Source organism: Lottia gigantea, assembly GCF_000327385.1.
Source record: "Lottia gigantea unplaced genomic scaffold LOTGIsca_107, whole genome shotgun sequence".
Lineage (NCBI taxonomy): Eukaryota > Metazoa > Mollusca > Gastropoda > Lottiidae > Lottia > Lottia gigantea.
Window position 1 is genome coordinate 790,914 of NW_008706931.1, and position 20,154 is coordinate 811,067.

Sequence of the window (20,154 nt, forward strand, 5' to 3'; positions counted from 1 at the left end):
CCTATATACTTCTTTATGTTTAGAAACATTAAAACAAGCCAAAAGTCCTTGCAATTTATTTCACCCTAAATCAAAATCAACATATTGACGAAACAGCAGCTTATGAACTTTTCAATCAGATATCAATTATAATCATTTGCGAAGGGGTGGGGGGGGGGGATTTGAAATGTACTATTTTGTAAATTATTTGTTATTTTCAATGAATATTGCATTTAGACTAAATCATGCGCCACTTCATAAGACTAGAGTCGATATGACTTAATACTAATTGCATCATTATTGTATCCTATTCTAAACATGATAATAAACTGTGATATGTTTACTGTTAATACAGCAAAATGCAAGATAAAAAAAAAATACAGCAAAATGAAAAACAATAAAAGTTTCAACTTCATATCTATATCGTGGGTTTACGGAATGTTTGGACGTCCAACTGTCTCCCAGATCGATCTGTTGCCAACAGATGGCTTCGATCTATACCATTGTTTTTCTTTTGGATTACATTGATGATGACGATGCAGATCACATGTACCTCAAATTCAAACCTCTTTTCAAGCAAACATAGTAGGCTACTGAAGTCCATTAAACCCACTCTCTGGTTAGGCCTACGCCACTGATTATTATGATTCATAATGAAAAGTGTATTATGTTTCTAGAAGAGTAAGCATAGACGACCTGTCGCCACACCCGTCATTGTTGCTAAACATACACAACAAACACATCAGGAAGCCAAAAGCAAACAAAAAGCCCCAAAAGCAGTGATTGACCGCCAATTTTAATAATTCAAGGGAGGTAACTGATGTAAATTTAATTCAATTCAGGACTCCTCCACTAAAACATTTTATGGTAATGATGTTATACGAATGTAGTCCAGGGTATTTTTTAGAAATCCGGGCTATTTTTAGAAGTCTTCTTTCTCTCTCCCTTTTGGGGTTTTTACATGCCTATTATTGAGTAATTTTTGTTCCAGATTTGGAATTTAATGTCATCATATATTGAATTTTTTACAAGACATTAAGGATCTTTTAATCGACAAAGTGGAAAGCTTTCAACGAGATTTCTGGAAAAAGTTGTAGAAGGTTGAATTTTGTGTTTTAACAATAGTTGGCAAATTAGTGGAGTGAGTCCATTCTAATAATAGAAGGGTGGGAACTGATCACAGAAGGTATATATAAGAAAAATGTTACAAACACCCCCACCCTCAACAATTTTATAATGAAAAGCAGCCTCAAGCAGACCTGTCATTGCTAATTGCGATGACAGCATGCAAGGGACCTACGTAACACGAAAAACACCTGGGATGATAGCAGAAACAAACATGTTATATTTTTCGATTGGGTCATGCAGAATGTTGCTGCACATAAAAGGAAAAACAAACTCATCACGCTTGTCGTATAATTATACACTAAATCTCTGGATGTTATATTTTTTGTTTTCGTAATGATAATTTTTCTTTTTCTTCTACGGCAGGCCTGTTTTCTCAAGAACCGTAACAGGTACTTCTAAACGGACAATTTCTGAGCAACATTAAGCAACAAAGAGAAAATGGACATTAGAGGGCGTATTTATCGACCGTTTTCTTTGTCATATTTCTTGTAACAAAAGAAAAATGATAGCCGTTCGATACTTCTTTTTGCCAAGTTGATAGAAATATTCTACTTCTTGCTTTTTGACAGATCGAAGGGTTTTGCCCTTTTTGTATAACCGGACGTTATTTTTTTTTTTAAGTTTGGAGACTTATATCTTATGACCTCCATATTTACCATGTTGATAAAAGGTGGCATTGACCTTTTGACCTTAAGGGTCAAACCGCAACAGATGCAGTGCCATAATAGGGATAGGGCAATAATTCATAATGCTGAGAGCATTCAAGTGATATGCAACAAGTCTATGTGACATATGAAGACGATCTAGGATGTATTTAAAGGTATCATGCTTAAATTGAACTTACTGAAACACACTGAAACCACGCCCACGGCTTAATTGACCCACTTTCTTATTGGTGATATGCAGGAAATTATCTAATTTCTTTCTTTCTTATTTCATCAAACTTGGTATGTATGTAGGCTATATTATTAAATTCTAAATTTTAAGGCAATATTGAACTTTTTTTTGCACATGCGCTTAAACAATTATCTTAAAGTTTTTTTTTATTTTATCTATAAGTGAGAAAATGGATTTCAACAAGTCAAACAACATGTTTTGTATCGTTGCAAAATACAACATGGAAAAAATTTCTATATTTTCATTTCTTTAACTTTTCAATCTTATTTCTATCTATCCATGAATGAATGAAATAAGAAGTTAGAAATAAGAAGGGAGAAAGTATATTTACAGTAGAAGAAATTGAGACAGACCAAAATCAGACCTTAGATATTCCTTCATACAATAATGATAAAGATAAATCCTTTATACCAATGAATTTAGTTTGTCTTATAGAAAAGAGTTAATTTGAATCCTAAAATCAGAGTTTTCTGTAACCGAGACTGAATTTCTCTAAGACACATGCTTTAAGGCACCGGATTGTAAAGTATAGTGGATTCATTTTTACAGTTTTACGAAAGCATTGCAAGAAGACTATTTCAATATATTAACAGCTTTGAATGTTTAAGCTGGCAAAATAATTGACAAAGTTGATAATGATAATTTGCAATGTGTAACCAAGTGAAGGGAAGACATTCAAGATATAAACCAAGTTGCCAGTCCTGTCTATTCCGTTCCGGAAATTTAGATAAGAACCTCTAAAAACAACTTGGTGATAATATTTTCAACTTTCGGACACGAATACAGCGGGATTAGATGCGGTCAACTAGGATTTGAAGTAGCTCGACTTTCAGGACAACGTCCAAGGTAGGAGAACCTGAAGGGAGGTGTACAGCTTTCAGGACTACGTCCCAGGTAGTGGAACCAATTGCTAATCAGCAATATATATTTATATGATGTTGCTTACTTCAAAGATCAAGGCCAGGAGGTCTAATTGACCATCTCTAGATACCAAAACCCGGAGCTTGTTGACTTAGCTCCTATGCCACTTTTGGGCTCTATTTTCGTTATATTATGATCCTTATAGACTGCCCTAGATATCGCAGACTAAGACTTAGTCCGCACACCTGCCTGGTTTAATCTCAACCAGAATCTACTTTCTTCCCTTCAGTCATCATTGACCAAAAAAATAGAGATTTGGTTACACTTTTGAATACTTTGTATATCAGTAATAGTGAACATCACAAAAAGCATTGTTCTTTTTTAATTGTGAAAAAAGGGTTGTACAATGGTTTCGTTTCCATTCAAATGTCAACTACATCAAAAAACCATCTAGTCTAAAGTCATTACTCATACAAAATTTAAGACCCCATCTTACAATTCAAGCGAACTGAAATCTTCAAGACAAACCAAAAAGATTGGTATCAAGGATTATCATTTTCAATGTTATATATTGGAAATCGAAGGAAAGAGTCTCATGTATCTCAAACTCTGATCTAGTGTAACTATACCCTCTCCTGTCCATTTCAAACTTCTCACTTCATTCTGTCACTGGACAGACAGACAGACAGAATGCATGAACGAATGAGCGATTAAATGAGCTTCTATATTGTTTAACGTGCAGCAGTCTGTGAAAAGCATTTGCAAAAATTTAATTGAGACTGTAATAATTTTGGGAAAACATTTTTAAAGAGCATTCTTTTAATTGAGCAAATGGTTTGAAAATAGGCTAATACAAATATTTCTTTTGAGTTGTAACTTCATTGTTAAATGAATTTGATTACTAGACATATTTCTCGTTGATTAAAATGATCTAAATACAATAGAAATTGGCCAATCAAACGAGGTATTTCCAGAAATCTTACACCTAAAAATCTTATTAAAAGGTTACGTAAATTCGAAGACAAAATATTCCGCTTACAAAAACCACTTGGAAAAGACCTGCAGCGTAGTGACGTAGGCAATGTATGTACTATCGAATGAACATGGCCTTTAACCCAAAAGCACTTATATAGCTGAGTTCTGATAGCAGGACTTCGGGACTAAATGCTGCAAATTACCTCGTATATTGAACGGATATCACCATATTGAAACTAAACTAGTTCAGCTGTTTCCGATCAAATGATGCGATGTTTATTTTTAATATCAGAGCTATAATAACAAAGTATGTTATCAAGTTTGTGAATATTTATTTATTATGTGGTTACTGCATAATTTATATTTCACATATACCATTATAAAACATCCAGTAATTATTCGTAAAATATTGTTACTTGAATGGCATAATTATTTGAAAATGAAAACTATTCCGTCTCAAGGTTATTTTATTTACAGTGATTGGCTGGAATAGCGTAGTGATTTTTACCCGGTCAATCAAAATCAATCTACGCAGAGTTATCTGCTCTTGCCAATATGTCAGCTTCGATGTTCAACTCATGGAAACTAACATTGGCGAATGGAGCGAAAAGTCATAATGAATAACCAAGGACTAACGATCCGGACAGCTAAACCGCTAAAAGTTTGTCTTGTATAACAAAACCATCCTAGAAAAATATAAATTTCTTTTATAACAAAAACCATCCTAGAAAAGTTTGTCTTTTCATTTTATAACAAAAACCATCCTAGAAAAGTTTGTCTTGTATAACAAAACTATCCCAGAAAAAATTGTCTTCATTTTATAACAAAAACCATCCTAGAAAAGTTTGTCTTGTACAACAAAACCATCCCAGAAAAATTTGTCTTTCTTGTATAACAAAAACCAGCCTAGAAAAGTTTGTCTTGTACAACAAAACCATTCAAGAAAAGGTTGCCTTTCTTGTATAACAAAAACCATCTTAGAAAAGTTTGTCTTGTCTAACAAAACCATCCCAGAAAAAGTTGTCTTTCTTGTACAACAAAAACAATGCTAGAAAAGTTTGTCTTGTACAACAAAACCATCCTAGAAAAATATGAATTTCTTTTATAACAAAAACCATCCTAGAAAAGTTTGTCTTGTATAACAAAACCATCCCAGAAAAAATTGTCTTCATTCTATAACAAAAACCATCCTAGAAAAGTTTGTCTTGTACAACAAAACCATCCCAGCAAATATTGTCTTTCTTGTATAACAAAAACATCAGAAGAGTTTGTCTTTATTAATTTAATTGAAAAGTTTGTCTTTTTTGTATCATAAAACCAACAGAAAAGTTTGTCTTTATTAATCCAATAGAAAAGTTTGTCTTTCTTGGATCACAAAACCGTTTCAGAAAGGTCTGGTCTTTTTGCCTCATTCTCAGTATTATTTTGAAATACAACCAGCAAAGGAATGAGGTGCACATATCGATTTCGTTTTCAACTCTAGTCATAATCAAACACCAGTTACAAATCATTGTCATTTGTATATAATAGTTAATATATTCAGAATGAAGAAATCTTTTCTTTGTCAAGAATTTTAAGTCATAAGTTTAATTAGATATTTTTTATGCCAAGTTATGATTGCAATGTACAGTTCTGTTCATCGTTTCTGCTCCATTGATCCTAAAGTTATTAAAATTGAAAATATTTTGTATTATTGGGTTCCGGATATGTATAATGTATTGGGTTTAGAATATAGTTTATTTTGTTAGAAAATAATACGATTTCAACACTTACCTGAATCTCTACTTTCTGGAATTCTGTTTGTTTTGTAGAATTGTGGGTTTACAACCTGAGAACAATGTCAGATTATCTTTGATATCTGATCTTGGTGACAACAGATGGTTGGTTACGATCACTGAAAATAAAAATAAATTTACTAAGCCTTACATTGTAAAGAAGTTTTCGAGAGATTGTATCTGTATTAGGAAACTTAAAGCATCAATTGTTCCAACGATTTCTGATAGTGAAAATCCTCTATTAATAGCAATAAATAAGACTTGGAAGAGCTATTAAACCTATGGCAATATTTGGGCATTTGAGTTTTACGTCCGCCTGATCTACACAATGTCAATACGCATGTCAGAAGATTCCTCGAATGATGAGAATAAGAGCAAACTTACGATAATTTCCTATTGATAGTAGTTTTTCAACATTCTTTATTTTCCATTGTATTTTTCATGACCCGAATTATCAACTTATCTTCTTCGTAAACTTTTTGTTACGTTACATTTGAGTTGATATGGAAAGAGAATATTTAGATCATGTACTTAAAAAGTGACATCCGACATCAAACTCTGTTGCTTATTGGACTTATAATGACCAATAACGCCATGTAATAGATTATAAGGGAAATGTGAAGATTTATGTCAAATGAATAGTTCCACATCATACAAATCTGCTCCCATACTAAATAATTTGTGTTATTGGGTACAGAATACAGTAATTGTTGAAGCTCATTAAAGTGATACTACGTCTTAGAATGAACATAAAATTCTCGAAATGGTCAATATGAGTATATATTCATCAGTGAACTTACCTGGTGGATGAAATTACAACAGAATCCTTGTAAAATCTGGAAAATTCATAAAACTAAGTAATTATTGAAAAACGCTTAATCTTGATATTAAGCGTTTTTCAATAGTTAATTGCATATTTATGGATAATTACTAAGTTTTTTGGATTTATCGGATTATATAAGGATCCTGTTATGTTATTTATGACACCAGGTATATCTTCTGGCTCTTATTCGCCATGTTTAAAATTCTTAAATTTTATGTTAATTCTAAGACGTAGACATAATGCTCAACTGAACAAATGAATTTTTCCGAAATTGAATTATAATGGTTTGATTTAAAGTCAATAAAATAAAATCATTAAAACCTACCCCAAAATTTTCTTATTTTGAACTTCTGCTGAGATTTCAATGGTACTACATGCGCGGTGAAGAAAAAATTTGAATCTGTTGTAACAACAGAATAGGTGAAAAGAGTTCACTATAGTACTGAAGATCGAATGACAAAGATAAGTGTTCAAAAGGCCTGTTTGATTTTTATGGAGACCGATTCTGGTTTAAAATACTGAACGTTTGATTGGTTTGTTTGAATATTCATCCAATCAGAATAAATTTTTTTTTAACTAGGTTTAGTATTTGAAGCAATCAAACAGACAGTAAAGCCAGTGAGATGGATGGTTAACATCGTTCTGATTAGTGGGTTGAATTGTTTAAGTCACATTTATTCCCATTTACATACCAACTTTTTATTCCAAAACACTATATATTTTGAGGCCCATTTTTTATAATAAAATGTGATGAAAAAGACCAATAGTCCATTTACAATCGAAGAATTGACATAAAGAAAATGTAAATCATAATAAAGGCTGACCGAATGTAATATAGCAAGGATCATTAATTTGGGACGAGGTATAACTGTGCATATATGCAAATATGTTAAATGGGCAAAATTAATGTTCTGAAACAAAAGGTAAAAAAATCACATGAAGTTACTTTTATCAGAACTGTACAGTTTTTATGCATCGCACGTCAGAAGCTGTGTTCGTCTGAAATCGAACTCACTCAATATAGGCCCACAATATTCTTTCAAAGTTTCGTGTCAATTAGATCAAGTGTACAAACTAACGTCAATAAGTCAATTTTTTACGTCAATAGCGACTACTCTAACGCTGTTCACTCGAAAATGATGAAAATGGAGGTCAGAAATCTTTAAAATATACATCTGCACCTTCTCGCGTGTCATCTTTTATGTACTTGAAATTTGAAGCAGTTTATACAAGAATGAAAAATATTGTTAATTTTTTTCAGGGTGGTTGGAGCCATTGTTGGAACCAATCATGAAAAATCCAAGAACGGTTACCATGCCAACTATAAATACTATAGATTCTAAAACGTTTGCTGTGAATACTGATAGACTTGAACAAGTTGGTATCTTTACATTTCCAATACTTCGATTTTCCTGGATGAAAACACCAGAAAGAATTGACAGAGATCGGTCCTCTCCTGCAGACTACATTCAGTAGGTATACACCTAGCACTCATTATGTGGTCCTGTAAAGTGCCCGTTCCTCTGACGTGATGTACAGATGGTGTACCGGCACGTATTGACGGGAGAAACTTCGAACCATTTTTTTTGGCGCAAGATAGCTACTGAAATAAAAAATGCTATTTTAGTTTTTGGTTATCCGAAATTTCTAATTATTGTATAGGAAAGGAATTGCATGTATCTGAAATTATCTTTTGGCCCTTACAGTGCAAGTAGCATCTTCACAATACCTTGAATGCAGTAGTCATTGTTCGCTGGCATACAATCCAATCCAATGTATTCCGTGATTGTGGCTATAGTAGTATAATAGTATTGTAGTCAAGGTGTAAGACGAAGAGCGCAATACCTTAACCATCTTGAAGATGTGCAAGTAAAAGCTAGAAGAGGTTAGAAAACATAGTCCGAGGGCCCATAGCTCCTTAGTCCGCCCGTCATGTAATATGATACATTTCAGGTCGCCGACAATGGCAGGAGGATTATTCAGCATCAGTAAAGTATTTTTCAATCATATTGGTACTTATGATAACCAGTTAGATATTTGGGGTGGTGAGAATATCGAAATATCTGTTAAGGTACGTCCTTCTATTTGAGATTTCAAAAGGTTAATGTAATATGATTTGAATGAAAGTTGAGACGGGAGAGGGGATTGTGGCCAAAAGTTTTCTACATATGAAATGCAATAACATACGATTAGTGGTGCGGACAAAAATACACATTTTGTAATCTCTTGTAGACGAGTAGAGTCAAAGGGCAGTTACTCTCGTCTGAGCCTGAATTCAGACCACAAATATGAAGCGCAAATATATTGAAATATAAACGTTTTTCTACGATTGTAGATTTGGATGTGTGGGGGCAGTATACTGATATCACCGTGCTCACACGTTGCTCACATCTTTAAGGCTAGGTTGCCATATGTTGGTGGTTATCACGTTATGTTACGAAATCTTGGAAGAGTGGCCAATGTTTGGTTTGATGATTATAAGTATAAATTTATCAATCAAAAAGGAAACATTGATGTGAGTAGGCCATCTGTCTTTAATAAACTACATTTTAAAAACAGATCATTTTTCAAACTAAAAAAAACTCGACCAATTAAAACATACATCATAACATAACTTGCACGTTTAGTGCGATATAACAGCATCACAGTTTTTAACGTTCCTAAGACGTGATAATATACGGATGTGATGTTAAGGAGGATTTGGAACTGGCCAGAGTTGTCGAGCTATTGTTTCAAAGGGACGATTCAATTTTGCAGCCTTTTGGTGATATTTCTGAAAGAGTAAAGTTACGTGAAAAATTACAGTGTAATGATTTTGAATGGTATAGAAGAAATATTTTTCCTGAAATGTATTTTCCTGGTAGTGGTGTACATTATGGAAACGTAAGTATATTACTGTTAATCTATGTGACTTATAAAGTAAGTTTGCTAATATAAAACTTCGGTGGTTAAATGGCAAATATAAATTCGCCAGCTTAAAGACCTAATGTAATAATTATGCTTAAGTCTAATTCTGTATAAGTATGCTTACGTGAAACTATGCTTCTTATGTGCAGCGCAACTATGATATTAATGATAAAAGTTTACTCATGTGAAACTATGCTGCTTGAAATATAAAGTTTGCTTACGTTTGCCATGAATGTGGAACTGTGCTGCTTATAATATAGTTTTACTGAAACTATTATGCTTTTCTAAAAAATATACGTTTACTATGCGGCTTATTATTCAAGTAAGCTAATGCGAAACGATTTTACTTGTAATATAAGTTTGTTAATGTGAAACAATGCTGCTTAAGTCATAATCAAAATATTTGCTTATAAAATAAATGAATATGACAACGATAGAAATGTTATTATCCATATTAATTTCATCTCGGCGTATTTAGTTTATTATTTTTTTATATGAAATCTTAGAGATATAAAAATTTCTCCAAAAAGCTATTTTTTGTAATCAAAGTCGTGGGGCCCCTGACAGTCTGACACCCCTGGTTCCTGATACCGTGTCCGATGGTCCGGCACCCTCAGCATGTCCACTATGTGTATTTACAGATACAAAGTGTAGCAGATCCTAATTTATGTATAGATGGCGCTAAATTAAAACGCAGTGAGCCAATAATACCATACCCCTGCCACAGTAATGAAAGTCAGGTGAGTAGGTAAAGGGTGGATCCAATAGAGAGGTCATCTTCAAAGTTCAACTTTTTTTCAATTTCAACTTTGTCCGCAGATACTGAAGTATTTGTACATACTAAAATTGTTTCTTGCAAGTGTGTTGTTTGGCAGGTTTGAAAAGTATGCCTGCTAAATTGAAACATGGTAGAAAGTGAAATTGTTTCACACCTATACAAAAGTAGTCAAATCTTACTGGTCTGTAGTAAAGCAACAAATTCTTCTGTGTGTTTCCTTTTTACCAATACCTTGATTGTATATTTTAGCAATGGGATTATACCGAAGCTATGCAGATAAGAATTAAAGATTTATGTTTAGATTTTAGTGGTGCTACATTTCGAGCTGAGGGATGTGGACCCCATGATGCACAAAATTGGAAATACCAGGTATTAACGAGCAAAGACGAATGTGTTTTGAAGTGCGAGGGGTGTCCCTTAGGTAGTAATTGTCACAATAGGTAGCTATTAGGAACTGCTACGGTTTTTTTGTATCAAAGAGGTTTGTTAATACACCGTTTTGATTGGATTGTTCTCCAGCATACATAATGTATATTCCGTTGCCAAAAAAAGGGGTTACGGGTTGTCTACGACAGATTAAACGTAGGCCGTCGATATAACTTTCTATTAGTTCACGGGTTCAGATTTCCCTTTCGTAACTTTGAGAATGTTAAGCCGTATTTCGTTGTCTTCCTTCCGCATATTCCCCACCCATATTTCCTTATTGAGCCCTTTACATTGCCATTGTCCTTAAAACTTGTCTAACCTTATTTGTACCTGGTGGAGACAAATTTGTGTATTTTTGCATCAATAACAAAATCAACTCTTACCTTTGCGCTTTTCAAAGTTGGTCGTTCGAACTGAGTCTTCTTGAATAAATTTGGTCATTAACATAATATGTAAATGTAAGGACATTAACGGAAATTGTTTGATAAATATGCCATCATCACAACAGCTTGTACCACTGTCGTTGACTTTTCTATATATAGGATAAAATGCTGACGGGTTTTTATGATATTCAAAACCTACATCCGAAGGAAAAAAATGAATGAAAACGAAATAAGGGGCACAATTCGTGCCTTCAAAAGTCAATTCATTAAGCGATGACCAGTGAGCTAGACTTACTATTTATTTAAACATCCTCCTTGTGTACACACATAGTCTAGACGGCTTGATCAGATGAACGTTCCAACAAATGTGACAAAGGGAGAACAACTAAAGGAAAAAACTCCCAAGAATCCAAAATATACCAGGCATCAAACACTGTGATAATTTTATCCATCATAAACAACGGTATGTCTGAGGTACAGGTAATCGACCGAGTGACTCTCAATGATCAAATGACCCCGATCCTTTGCGATGATGTCGAGATAATACCTTCAGTTTCTAGTCTTTCGGACGTGACAACAAACCGAGGTCCCGTGTGCTACAGGAGTTGCACGTACAATATCTCTCTTCAGTTGGAAACCGAAAGAGACTAGGCTTATGCCACTCTCGTGGCAAAATTTCCCTCATAACGTTGCCTATCCCCGTAAAACCAGAAAACAAAAAAGGACGTAAAACTCCATTTCATTTTGTATCAAGTTCTGTGCGTGTATATTTCAGGATAAAAAGATTATTAACAGAGTAACAGGACAGTGTATAGGATTATCTAAAGATGGTAGTAAGTTACAGATACAGAAATGTGACTATAGATTATTTCAATTGTGGAACTGGAAGAAAGTGCGGGAACCGTTTATACCAGACTTTTACAAATATCTGTAATTTTTGTCTTTTAATAAAATTTTATTTTTTATATGATAGTCAAAAGTTGTATTTTCTCATAGAACGCATTAATTTAAGCAACTTTTGGAATGTTAAACCATATTTTCGTTGCCTTCGTTCTGCATATTTCTTGAAATCGGTTTTAAATCTGTCTGGCAAGACGGAAGGGTGTCTTGGGAGGAGAGATGATGGGGGTGGGAAAGCACTTTTACTTTCCTTATGCTCTTATTCCGAATTCCCGTCTATCGTTTGAGATTCAAATAAACCTTGACAAAATCATGACGCCACCTTCGCAAATTCAAGCCAAATGTTATCATCGATAGAAAGATTAAAGTTGTAAAACTTTTTTGTTTCATTCTGAATTTTTAACTTTTGGGATTGACCGAATCTTGACCAGATTATGACATCACAATCGAAAAAAGCTTTTGTCCACGTTAAGGTTCATGTGTAGCGCTTAGTAAAATACGGTTATAAATTATTTGTAAAGGTAACAGATGTCTGATAAACTTTAAATATAAGAATCGGTCCTTTAAAAACCAATAAAGCTACATATGTTGTAAAATATAGATCGGATATTATCGAATAGGGCAATATTAAAATGGCTGCCACGACTTTTTGAGTGCATGTATATCAAGTTTTTCTTTAACGAACATAATATATATTAAGTGTTACGTGATATAGCGGGCTTTATAGATTAGATGTAGACCACCATTGGAGCTGTTAATTCCAGATGAAGAAATTCTAAGGGAATTAAAAACGAGTTCTATATGAAGAACGCAAATAAAAACGAAGGAAAGAAACAACCATTATTTTTACAAGGATAACACCTTATGTCAGTGAGGATCCTCTATCAACCAAACCTCTTGGAATTACATTTATTCAATAAATTTGCACCATTCGTGTTGATTATACATGTAGATGGATAAGATAAGTAACCAAATTGGGAATGAAAGAAACATTGCTTTGCAGAAGCGTTGGTTGTGACTACTAAAGACCGTAAACATTGGCAGTTGAAGTGGACGTCAGATCTCGATATGAATTATTTTCTTGTCAAGATGTTGCGACGTAAATTTATATTAAAAGTAGGCATAACTATTATATGTGTGTGGACTATGCTAGTGGTGAAATTGGCTATCGACACATCAGTTCCGTCGTTTCAAGAACCGTTTGCAAGAATCATACTTGGCAAAAAACAGTTGCGTGAAAATGTTGGCTACTTTGTGGGGAAGAGACGAGAAATGTTTTGGCCTTTTCTAAAATTTCAACCAAATTATACCGAGGTTAAAGAAGTATATGGCGTGGATCTAAACACAATAGGTAATTACGTTTAGGTCAAAGGAAGTATAATAAGGGATTGATAAGAGGTTTTCTAAACTGATGATTTGTAGGCATATGTGGGACACTGAGCGTCTGTGGGATTTGGGTGCTTCCACAAAAATGTCGCATTTTGATTCCCGACGGCGACAGTTGTGTAAGTATTTGCACCCCTTGTCTCGGGAGACTAGCGCAGTCACTGCGACCTTGTTGTCATGCTTGTATTGGTGAGAAATGTGAACGCTCTGTTTGATATTATTAGGTGAAAATGGTAAGGGATTGAGTATAGATACAAGAAGACTGAGTAAAAAAGAACAGAAGAAAGTAGATACAGGTTATGTAAGATATGCTATTAAAGAATATGTTGGTAATCTAGTGTCCGTCAGAAGAAACTTACCTGACCCTCGAATACAAGAGTACGTATAACCATCACACTTCTGAAAGTATTGTATATTTCTACCGGGTTCACTTTACAAGATAAATATCTTGTATTACGGTGTAAGGTAATAAATGTTCATGATGTCACGTGATTTTAAGACTGGCTAATCAAAACTTTTTTTCATGCAGTCGGTGTTATAAATATGGACACACAATATGAACTCTTATTAGTGACCAAGGTAATAATTATTCAAACTGACTAATCAACAATCTTTCACATACAGTTTGTTTTGTAAATATGAACACGAGTACACAACTCATGAAAATGAGTTAAAGATGGGTTTCCTCATTGTTTAGTGTCAAATTAAGCAAACTTTTGATGAATTGGTGTTTCTAATGAATTATCATGTATTCTTAATCATATCATTATGTTCTTATTGCATATAATTAAGTTTTAACCAATCATAAATGTCCAAAGATGTACTGTCTAGATAAACAAAAAAAAACTTTTTGACCTTTCTTGATCGGGTCACTCATTGGCATTCTGGTGGTAATTCTCCTTTAATTTAGCTAATCATGAAATAATTATAGACATGTGAGACAAACTGATATTTTTCCAGGTCATTAGAACACATCTACTTTCTATTCATATAAGTATTAGCATTTTCATTTTCATAAATGAAAATAAGGGAACCCATCTTTAAAATTGGTTAAAATTCATTATCTCATGTAGAATTGAATACAGTTAATAAGGGTTCCCTTTATTTATTCCTAAAAGGCAGTTTAAACAACGTTATCCCTCAGCACAACCGTTGGCTTTCACAATTTCCAGCTAGTTAATATAGCTCTCGACAAAAAAGTGTAAACAAAACAATATAGCTTCACGTGTAATCGGCGGCTATAGTTGTATGCATTTCCGTGATAAAAGGTGGCGATTACATTCAGGGTTTTAGACTTGATATTGGGAAAATGTTGCAATGTGTGCTTAGAAAATTCTGTTCATTAGAAGAGTTTCATTTCAATGTATTTTCTGTATTTGTAGTTGTAAAGATATCTCGTATCCTAAAGATTTACCTAAAACCAGTATCATTATGTGTTTCCACGATGAGGCTTGGACATCACTATTGAGAAGTGTACATAGTATTATAGATAGAACTCCACCAAGACTCGTAGAAGAAATTATTTTAGTTGATGATAATTCTACGTATGGTATTATATTATATTGCTATTACCTTTAAACAAAACAGGGCATCAATGTTCTTATATATAAAATGGCTGTGAGGTGTGAGTGGCGATCCTATGAATGATAAGGTGGGCTAGAGAGGGGTAAAAGAGTGTCCACAGAATTGTGAAAGGGAGTTCAAAGGGTTTTTTTTGCGTTAGATAATGATAAGTTTGTGAGTAGGGGAGGCAAATAAGGCAAGTTTGATTGATGATCCTCTGTTTTCAAATCCCCTTATTTGCATGAAAATAACTGGCCTCTATACTGGGTGTCAGAGACTAAAAAATTAAGACTTGATTAATTTCAGATCATCTTAAAGATCCACTGGAGGAGTACATGAGCCAGTTTCCTAAAGTCAAAATAATACGTACAGAAAGATGGGAGGGGTTGATACGAGCCCGGCTGTTCGGTTTAAATCATACTTCACCCAAATCTACAATCGTTACATATCTTGACGCTCATATTGAATGTATGGACGGTAAGTAACCTTTTGATATACAGGCTTGCTTAGAGTCATCATGATGGTATGACTGAACAACACAAGTATCCATCTTTCCGAAAATATCTGGGTTTGGCTGATCCATTTTAAACACACCTTCGGAGATCCACAAAACAGGGCCTAGTTTTTCTGTCTCTGCTTTAGCAATCGGCAATTTTCAAAATATCAATCTATTAGAGGCTGAAATAGATGCAGATGTGTCAGTCTAAGGGGCAGGCTGAGGTGTCAAACCACCGGACGCAGTTCGAGTGACCAGAGGCCCTGGGAGTCCAATTACAAATTTATTGTTTTGTCGTTTCGAATTCATTGAAAGTTATAAAAGGATAGGACAGTTAACTGGGGCCCCGTATACTACCGGCTGCGCACGTCAAAAAATTAGCAATAGCTGGAAATTTCCACATTTTTTACCCCAAGGCAATGTCTGCCTTCATTAGTCCAATTTAGTGCAGAAAAATGGACATCAAACTCGATTTCAATTTTTAAACAAAATTATCCTTGTACGAAAAATCTTGATTTACTGACAACGATTTTACTTTAACTGTTTTTTTAACATTGCATATACAAATTCCTGTATGTCTAATAGGATGGTTGGAGCCATTGTTGGAACCAATCATGAAGAATCCAAGAACGGTTACCATGCCAACTATAAATACCATAGATTCTACAACATTTGCTGTAGATACTGATCAAGCAGAGCAAGTCGGTATTTTTAAATTCCCCGCACTTCGGTTTTTCTGGATGAAAACACCAGAAAGAATTGACAGAGCTCGAAAATCACCTGCAGACAATATCCAGTAGGTACACCTAAATTCTTCTTAGCGAATTGAACACTGGACGGCAATTGGACACAATTTGACGATCTAGGAACTGGTGGCTGGTCAAGGGAGCTGTGTTGAATAGAGATAATTTTAATTGAAAATTGTATTGGGAGGGCTGTTTCTTTGAGCGTTTTATGAGTTCAAAATCTAAGATATTATTGTTATATCAAGAAAAACCACAGACGTTTGAAAGAAAATTGAAATGGTGCAAATAGATGCAATCAATGTCCCCAATTTACAAAACCTCTTTACAACCCTTTACATAATTATGGCATAGCTTCTGACTGACATTTGAATAAGTGGTGGTATGTATTTTCTGGAATTATAGAAACCTCAGATGCCGGATGAGAAAGAGGAAATGCCCCATGGCTACAACTCAAATTGTATTGTTATATTTTTAAGTTCTGAAATCATTTCAGGTCGCCAGCAATGGCAGGAGGATTATTCAGCATCAGTAAAGTATTTTTCAATCACATTGGTACTTATGATAACCAGTTAGATATTTGGGGTGGTGAGAATATCGAAATTTCTGTTAAGGTACGTATTGAGCTCTCAGTAAAGGTACGAGATATTTCGCCTGGGTACCAGAGGATTGGCCCGTCTATAACTAGATTACTCGGTATGGTCGTAAATAGAAAGATTATTCGGCCAGTCTATTATAGATTGCTCGCCCGTGTATGAATTCAAATGGCCCCATTTATGGATAAGATTACTCTGTCCATGTATGAAGACAATTGTCTGGTGTATGAATCAATTCGGGTTATCTTTTATAATTATACCGTTTATATCTATTTTTGTGCAACGCTTTCTATTTATTTTCTACTTATAGATTTGGATGTGTGGGGGCAGTCTCTTACTTTCTCCATGTTCTCACGTTGCCCACATCTTCAGGAAGCGGCTACCTTATATTGGTGGTTATCACGAAATGTTACGAAATCTTGGAAGAGTGGCCAATGTTTGGTTCGATGATTATAAGTATAAATTTGTCAACCAAAAAGGAAACATGGATGTGAGTATTTCCACTTTCTGGGAGCAGTGAAATGGTGTGCAGTTTTAAATACGTGGCGTATTTAGAGAATGGAACATTGCTCATGGAGAATCGGCTCGTTAGGGAAGCACCTGTCATTGCCCCCAATGAAATGCATAAAATGAACTGAACATGCATAAAATGAACTGAACATGAATAAATCGAATGAAATTTTAATAAATTGAATGAAATTTTAATAAATTGAATGAAATTTTAATAAATTGAATGGAATTTTAATAAATTGAATGAAATTTTAATAAATTGCATGAAATTTTAGTTAATTGAATAAAAATGAACGGAAAATGAATGAATGTTTGAAGTACAATTAATCTAATCTATATGATTCAATCTTGCAGCCTTTTGGTGATATTTCTGAAAGAGTCAAGTTACGTGAAAAATTACAGTGTAATGATTTTGAATGGTATAGAAGGAATATTTTTCCTGAAATGTATTTTCCTGGAAGTGGTGTACATTATGGGAACGTAAGTTTGCTAATGTGAAACTATGTTTTTTTTATATGGAAATATACGTTTAAAGGTTTGATAATATGAAACTACGTGTATACTCCATGTAATAATATTATGATATTTAAGTTCTTAACTTCAGACTATGATGTTTATGGAAACATAGACATGAACATTTACTGATATTATGTTTTGCTTATAGTAGCATGGAAATGTAAATTTACTGAAAACTATGCTTCTTATAAAATATGATAATTTAAGTTTCTAAACTTCAAACTATGTTGCTTATACAATTATGGAGATGCAAATATACTACAAACTATACTTTTTACATTATACATGTAGTATTTGTTAGTTTATTCACTATGAACTATGTTGCTTATTGTACTATTTGAAATTTACTAGAAAATATGTTGCTTTTGGTCGCAAATTATAAATGTAACATTATCCGTCTTAAATTAATTATCCAAAATTAACATAGGAACTATTGTATTTGTAGATACAAAGTGTTGCAGAGCCTAATATATGTATAGATGGTGGTAAATTAAAACGCAGTGAGCCAATACTACCATACCCTTGTCATGGTGAAGAAAACCAGGTCAGTAGGTCAATCATCTTCGCAATTTCAAGTAAATGCTGCGATTTGGATTGTACGCGTAGACCAGGCCCCCTCCCCAACTTTCAAATCATTTATCATTTTACATATTGACGGGTCTGCATGTGCCCTTCTAGGAAAATGTTGTGGTCCCTACGCGACACCGTTACCTAATGTTTCCTAGAAACACCACTGACAACCAAAGCCCTCTACTAAGGTTACAAGTTACAGTCTATATACATTAGAGGGCTCTGATTGAATATATTCACTAACCTACAATCCAATAAAATACTTGCATTTACAAACTTCTCCTTAACACATTAAAAGTGCTCTAAGATGTACAAATATGAGACAAAGTGAAGATGTTCTAAGATGACGAGAACTAATTTAGTAGTTTTGTTAGATATAAAATTTACGCGCCATTAATAACTTCTGGTTGTGTTTTTGATTCGATTATGTATCGTTTTCGGTGAAGTTGGATGTTGCCTAGAACAGATGCAGTATTGTATTTCGATTTCCAACCGTCGATGGATTTTTCTTCCCCAACCTGATAGGCGGAAACTTGAAGTTCGCTGCTAAATACAAATTATCGTCTTTATTTTATATTTTAGCAATGGGATTATACCGAATCTATGCAGATCAGAATGAGAGACTTATGTGTAGATCTAAGTGGTGGTGCGTTTAAAACTGAGTCTTGTGGGGGCTATGATGCACAAAATTGGAAATATCATGTATGTAGAGTGAATGCCACATGATCTTTGAAAATCTTTAGCATCAGAATTTGGTTAGAATGAAAAGTTGAATTTGTCACATTGATATGGTCACAAGGTATATTGGTCCCAGTAACATTGTGAGAAAGCAATTTGGTTACAAAGTGATTTGGTCACAAGGCAATATCACCACAATGGAAATTAGTCACAAGATAAAATGGTCACAAGATAAATTGTGTCACAGTGAATTAACCACAAGGTAAACTGGGTCACAGTTATTTGATCAAGTGATCAAATCACCCAAACGGTGAAAGTTTCGATAACGCTCTTGCAAGAATTGCCGACTTCTAAAAACTTTGACGAATTTAGCCTGTGAACTAATTACTGTGACAAATTTACCTTTTGAACTTATTACTGTGACAAATATACCTCGTGAACAGATTACTGTGACCAATTTACTTTGTGAACAAATTACTGTGACCAATTTACTTTGTGAACAAATTACTGTGACCAATTTACTTTGTGAACAAATTACTGTGACCAATTTATCTATCGAAAATTGCCTTGCTGAATGTTTTGTAGGCTTCTTTTACATCGCAAAAGGACTGGTCAAACTAAATAAAAAATGTTTAGAACACTATGATAAATACTCTCTTTAATTAATTGTATCCATGTGTGTATATTTCAGGATAAAAAGATTATTAACAGAGTAACAGGACAGTGTATAGGATTATCTAAAGATGGTAGTAAGTTACAGATACAGAAATGTGACGGTAGATTATTTCAATTGTGGAACTGGAAGAAAGTGCGGGAACCGTTTATACCAGACTTTTACAAATATCTGTAATTTTTGACTTTTAATAAAATTTTATTTATTGTTTTTTGAGTCTCTTTTATACGATAACTCACATACGACATATTTCACTTTTTATTGAATTAAAAACCTAGGTGATAATTATTTCTCCTCGTTGAAAATTAGGTGATAATTCGTTCACTTTTAGATTAAAAAGTTTTTAATTGAAAATAAAAAGTGTGCTTATAGACTTTAATTATAGACCGAAAACGTCAATTTCCCGACTTAGCCAAATAACCCTATTTAGTTTAAGTTTTGAACTTTTCCTACTAATTAGAACCATGACACTTGGAAAAACACTTAAAACCTAATCAAAGAATATTACACAAAATATGGACATTTTTCTTCAAAGAGACTTCTGCACTGAAAGTGCTCATAATGCTTAAAGGGTATATCCACGTTGTCTAT

The 20,154-nt window shown here is 33.8% G+C and overlaps 2 protein-coding genes across 2 annotated transcripts in view; both read left to right on the forward strand.

The window, feature by feature from the left end:
• Positions 1–11,866, forward strand: part of LOTGIDRAFT_170979 (hypothetical protein) — a gene marked incomplete at both ends in the record, with an annotated part of 14,199 nt that extends 2,333 nt beyond the window's left edge. The window contains 7 exons of the mRNA XM_009046841.1: positions 7,700–7,910; positions 8,392–8,509; positions 8,774–8,953; positions 9,196–9,321; positions 9,987–10,085; positions 10,373–10,492; positions 11,708–11,866. Of these exons, the coding sequence (XP_009045089.1) occupies positions 7,700–7,910; positions 8,392–8,509; positions 8,774–8,953; positions 9,196–9,321; positions 9,987–10,085; positions 10,373–10,492; positions 11,708–11,866 (1,013 nt within the window). The remainder of the gene's footprint in view (positions 1–7,699; positions 7,911–8,391; positions 8,510–8,773; positions 8,954–9,195; positions 9,322–9,986; positions 10,086–10,372; positions 10,493–11,707) is intronic.
• Positions 11,867–13,441: 1,575 nt separating this feature from the next.
• On the forward strand, positions 13,442–18,938 carry LOTGIDRAFT_136535 (hypothetical protein; the record flags this gene model as incomplete). Its single annotated transcript, XM_009046842.1, has 9 exons — positions 13,442–13,596; positions 14,601–14,767; positions 15,088–15,258; positions 15,863–16,073; positions 16,517–16,634; positions 16,927–17,106; positions 17,481–17,606; positions 18,088–18,186; positions 18,795–18,938. Coding segments are annotated over 9 exons (1,371 nt in total), but the record flags the coding sequence as incomplete, so codon positions are not given.
• Positions 18,939–20,154: the final 1,216 nt, after the last annotated feature.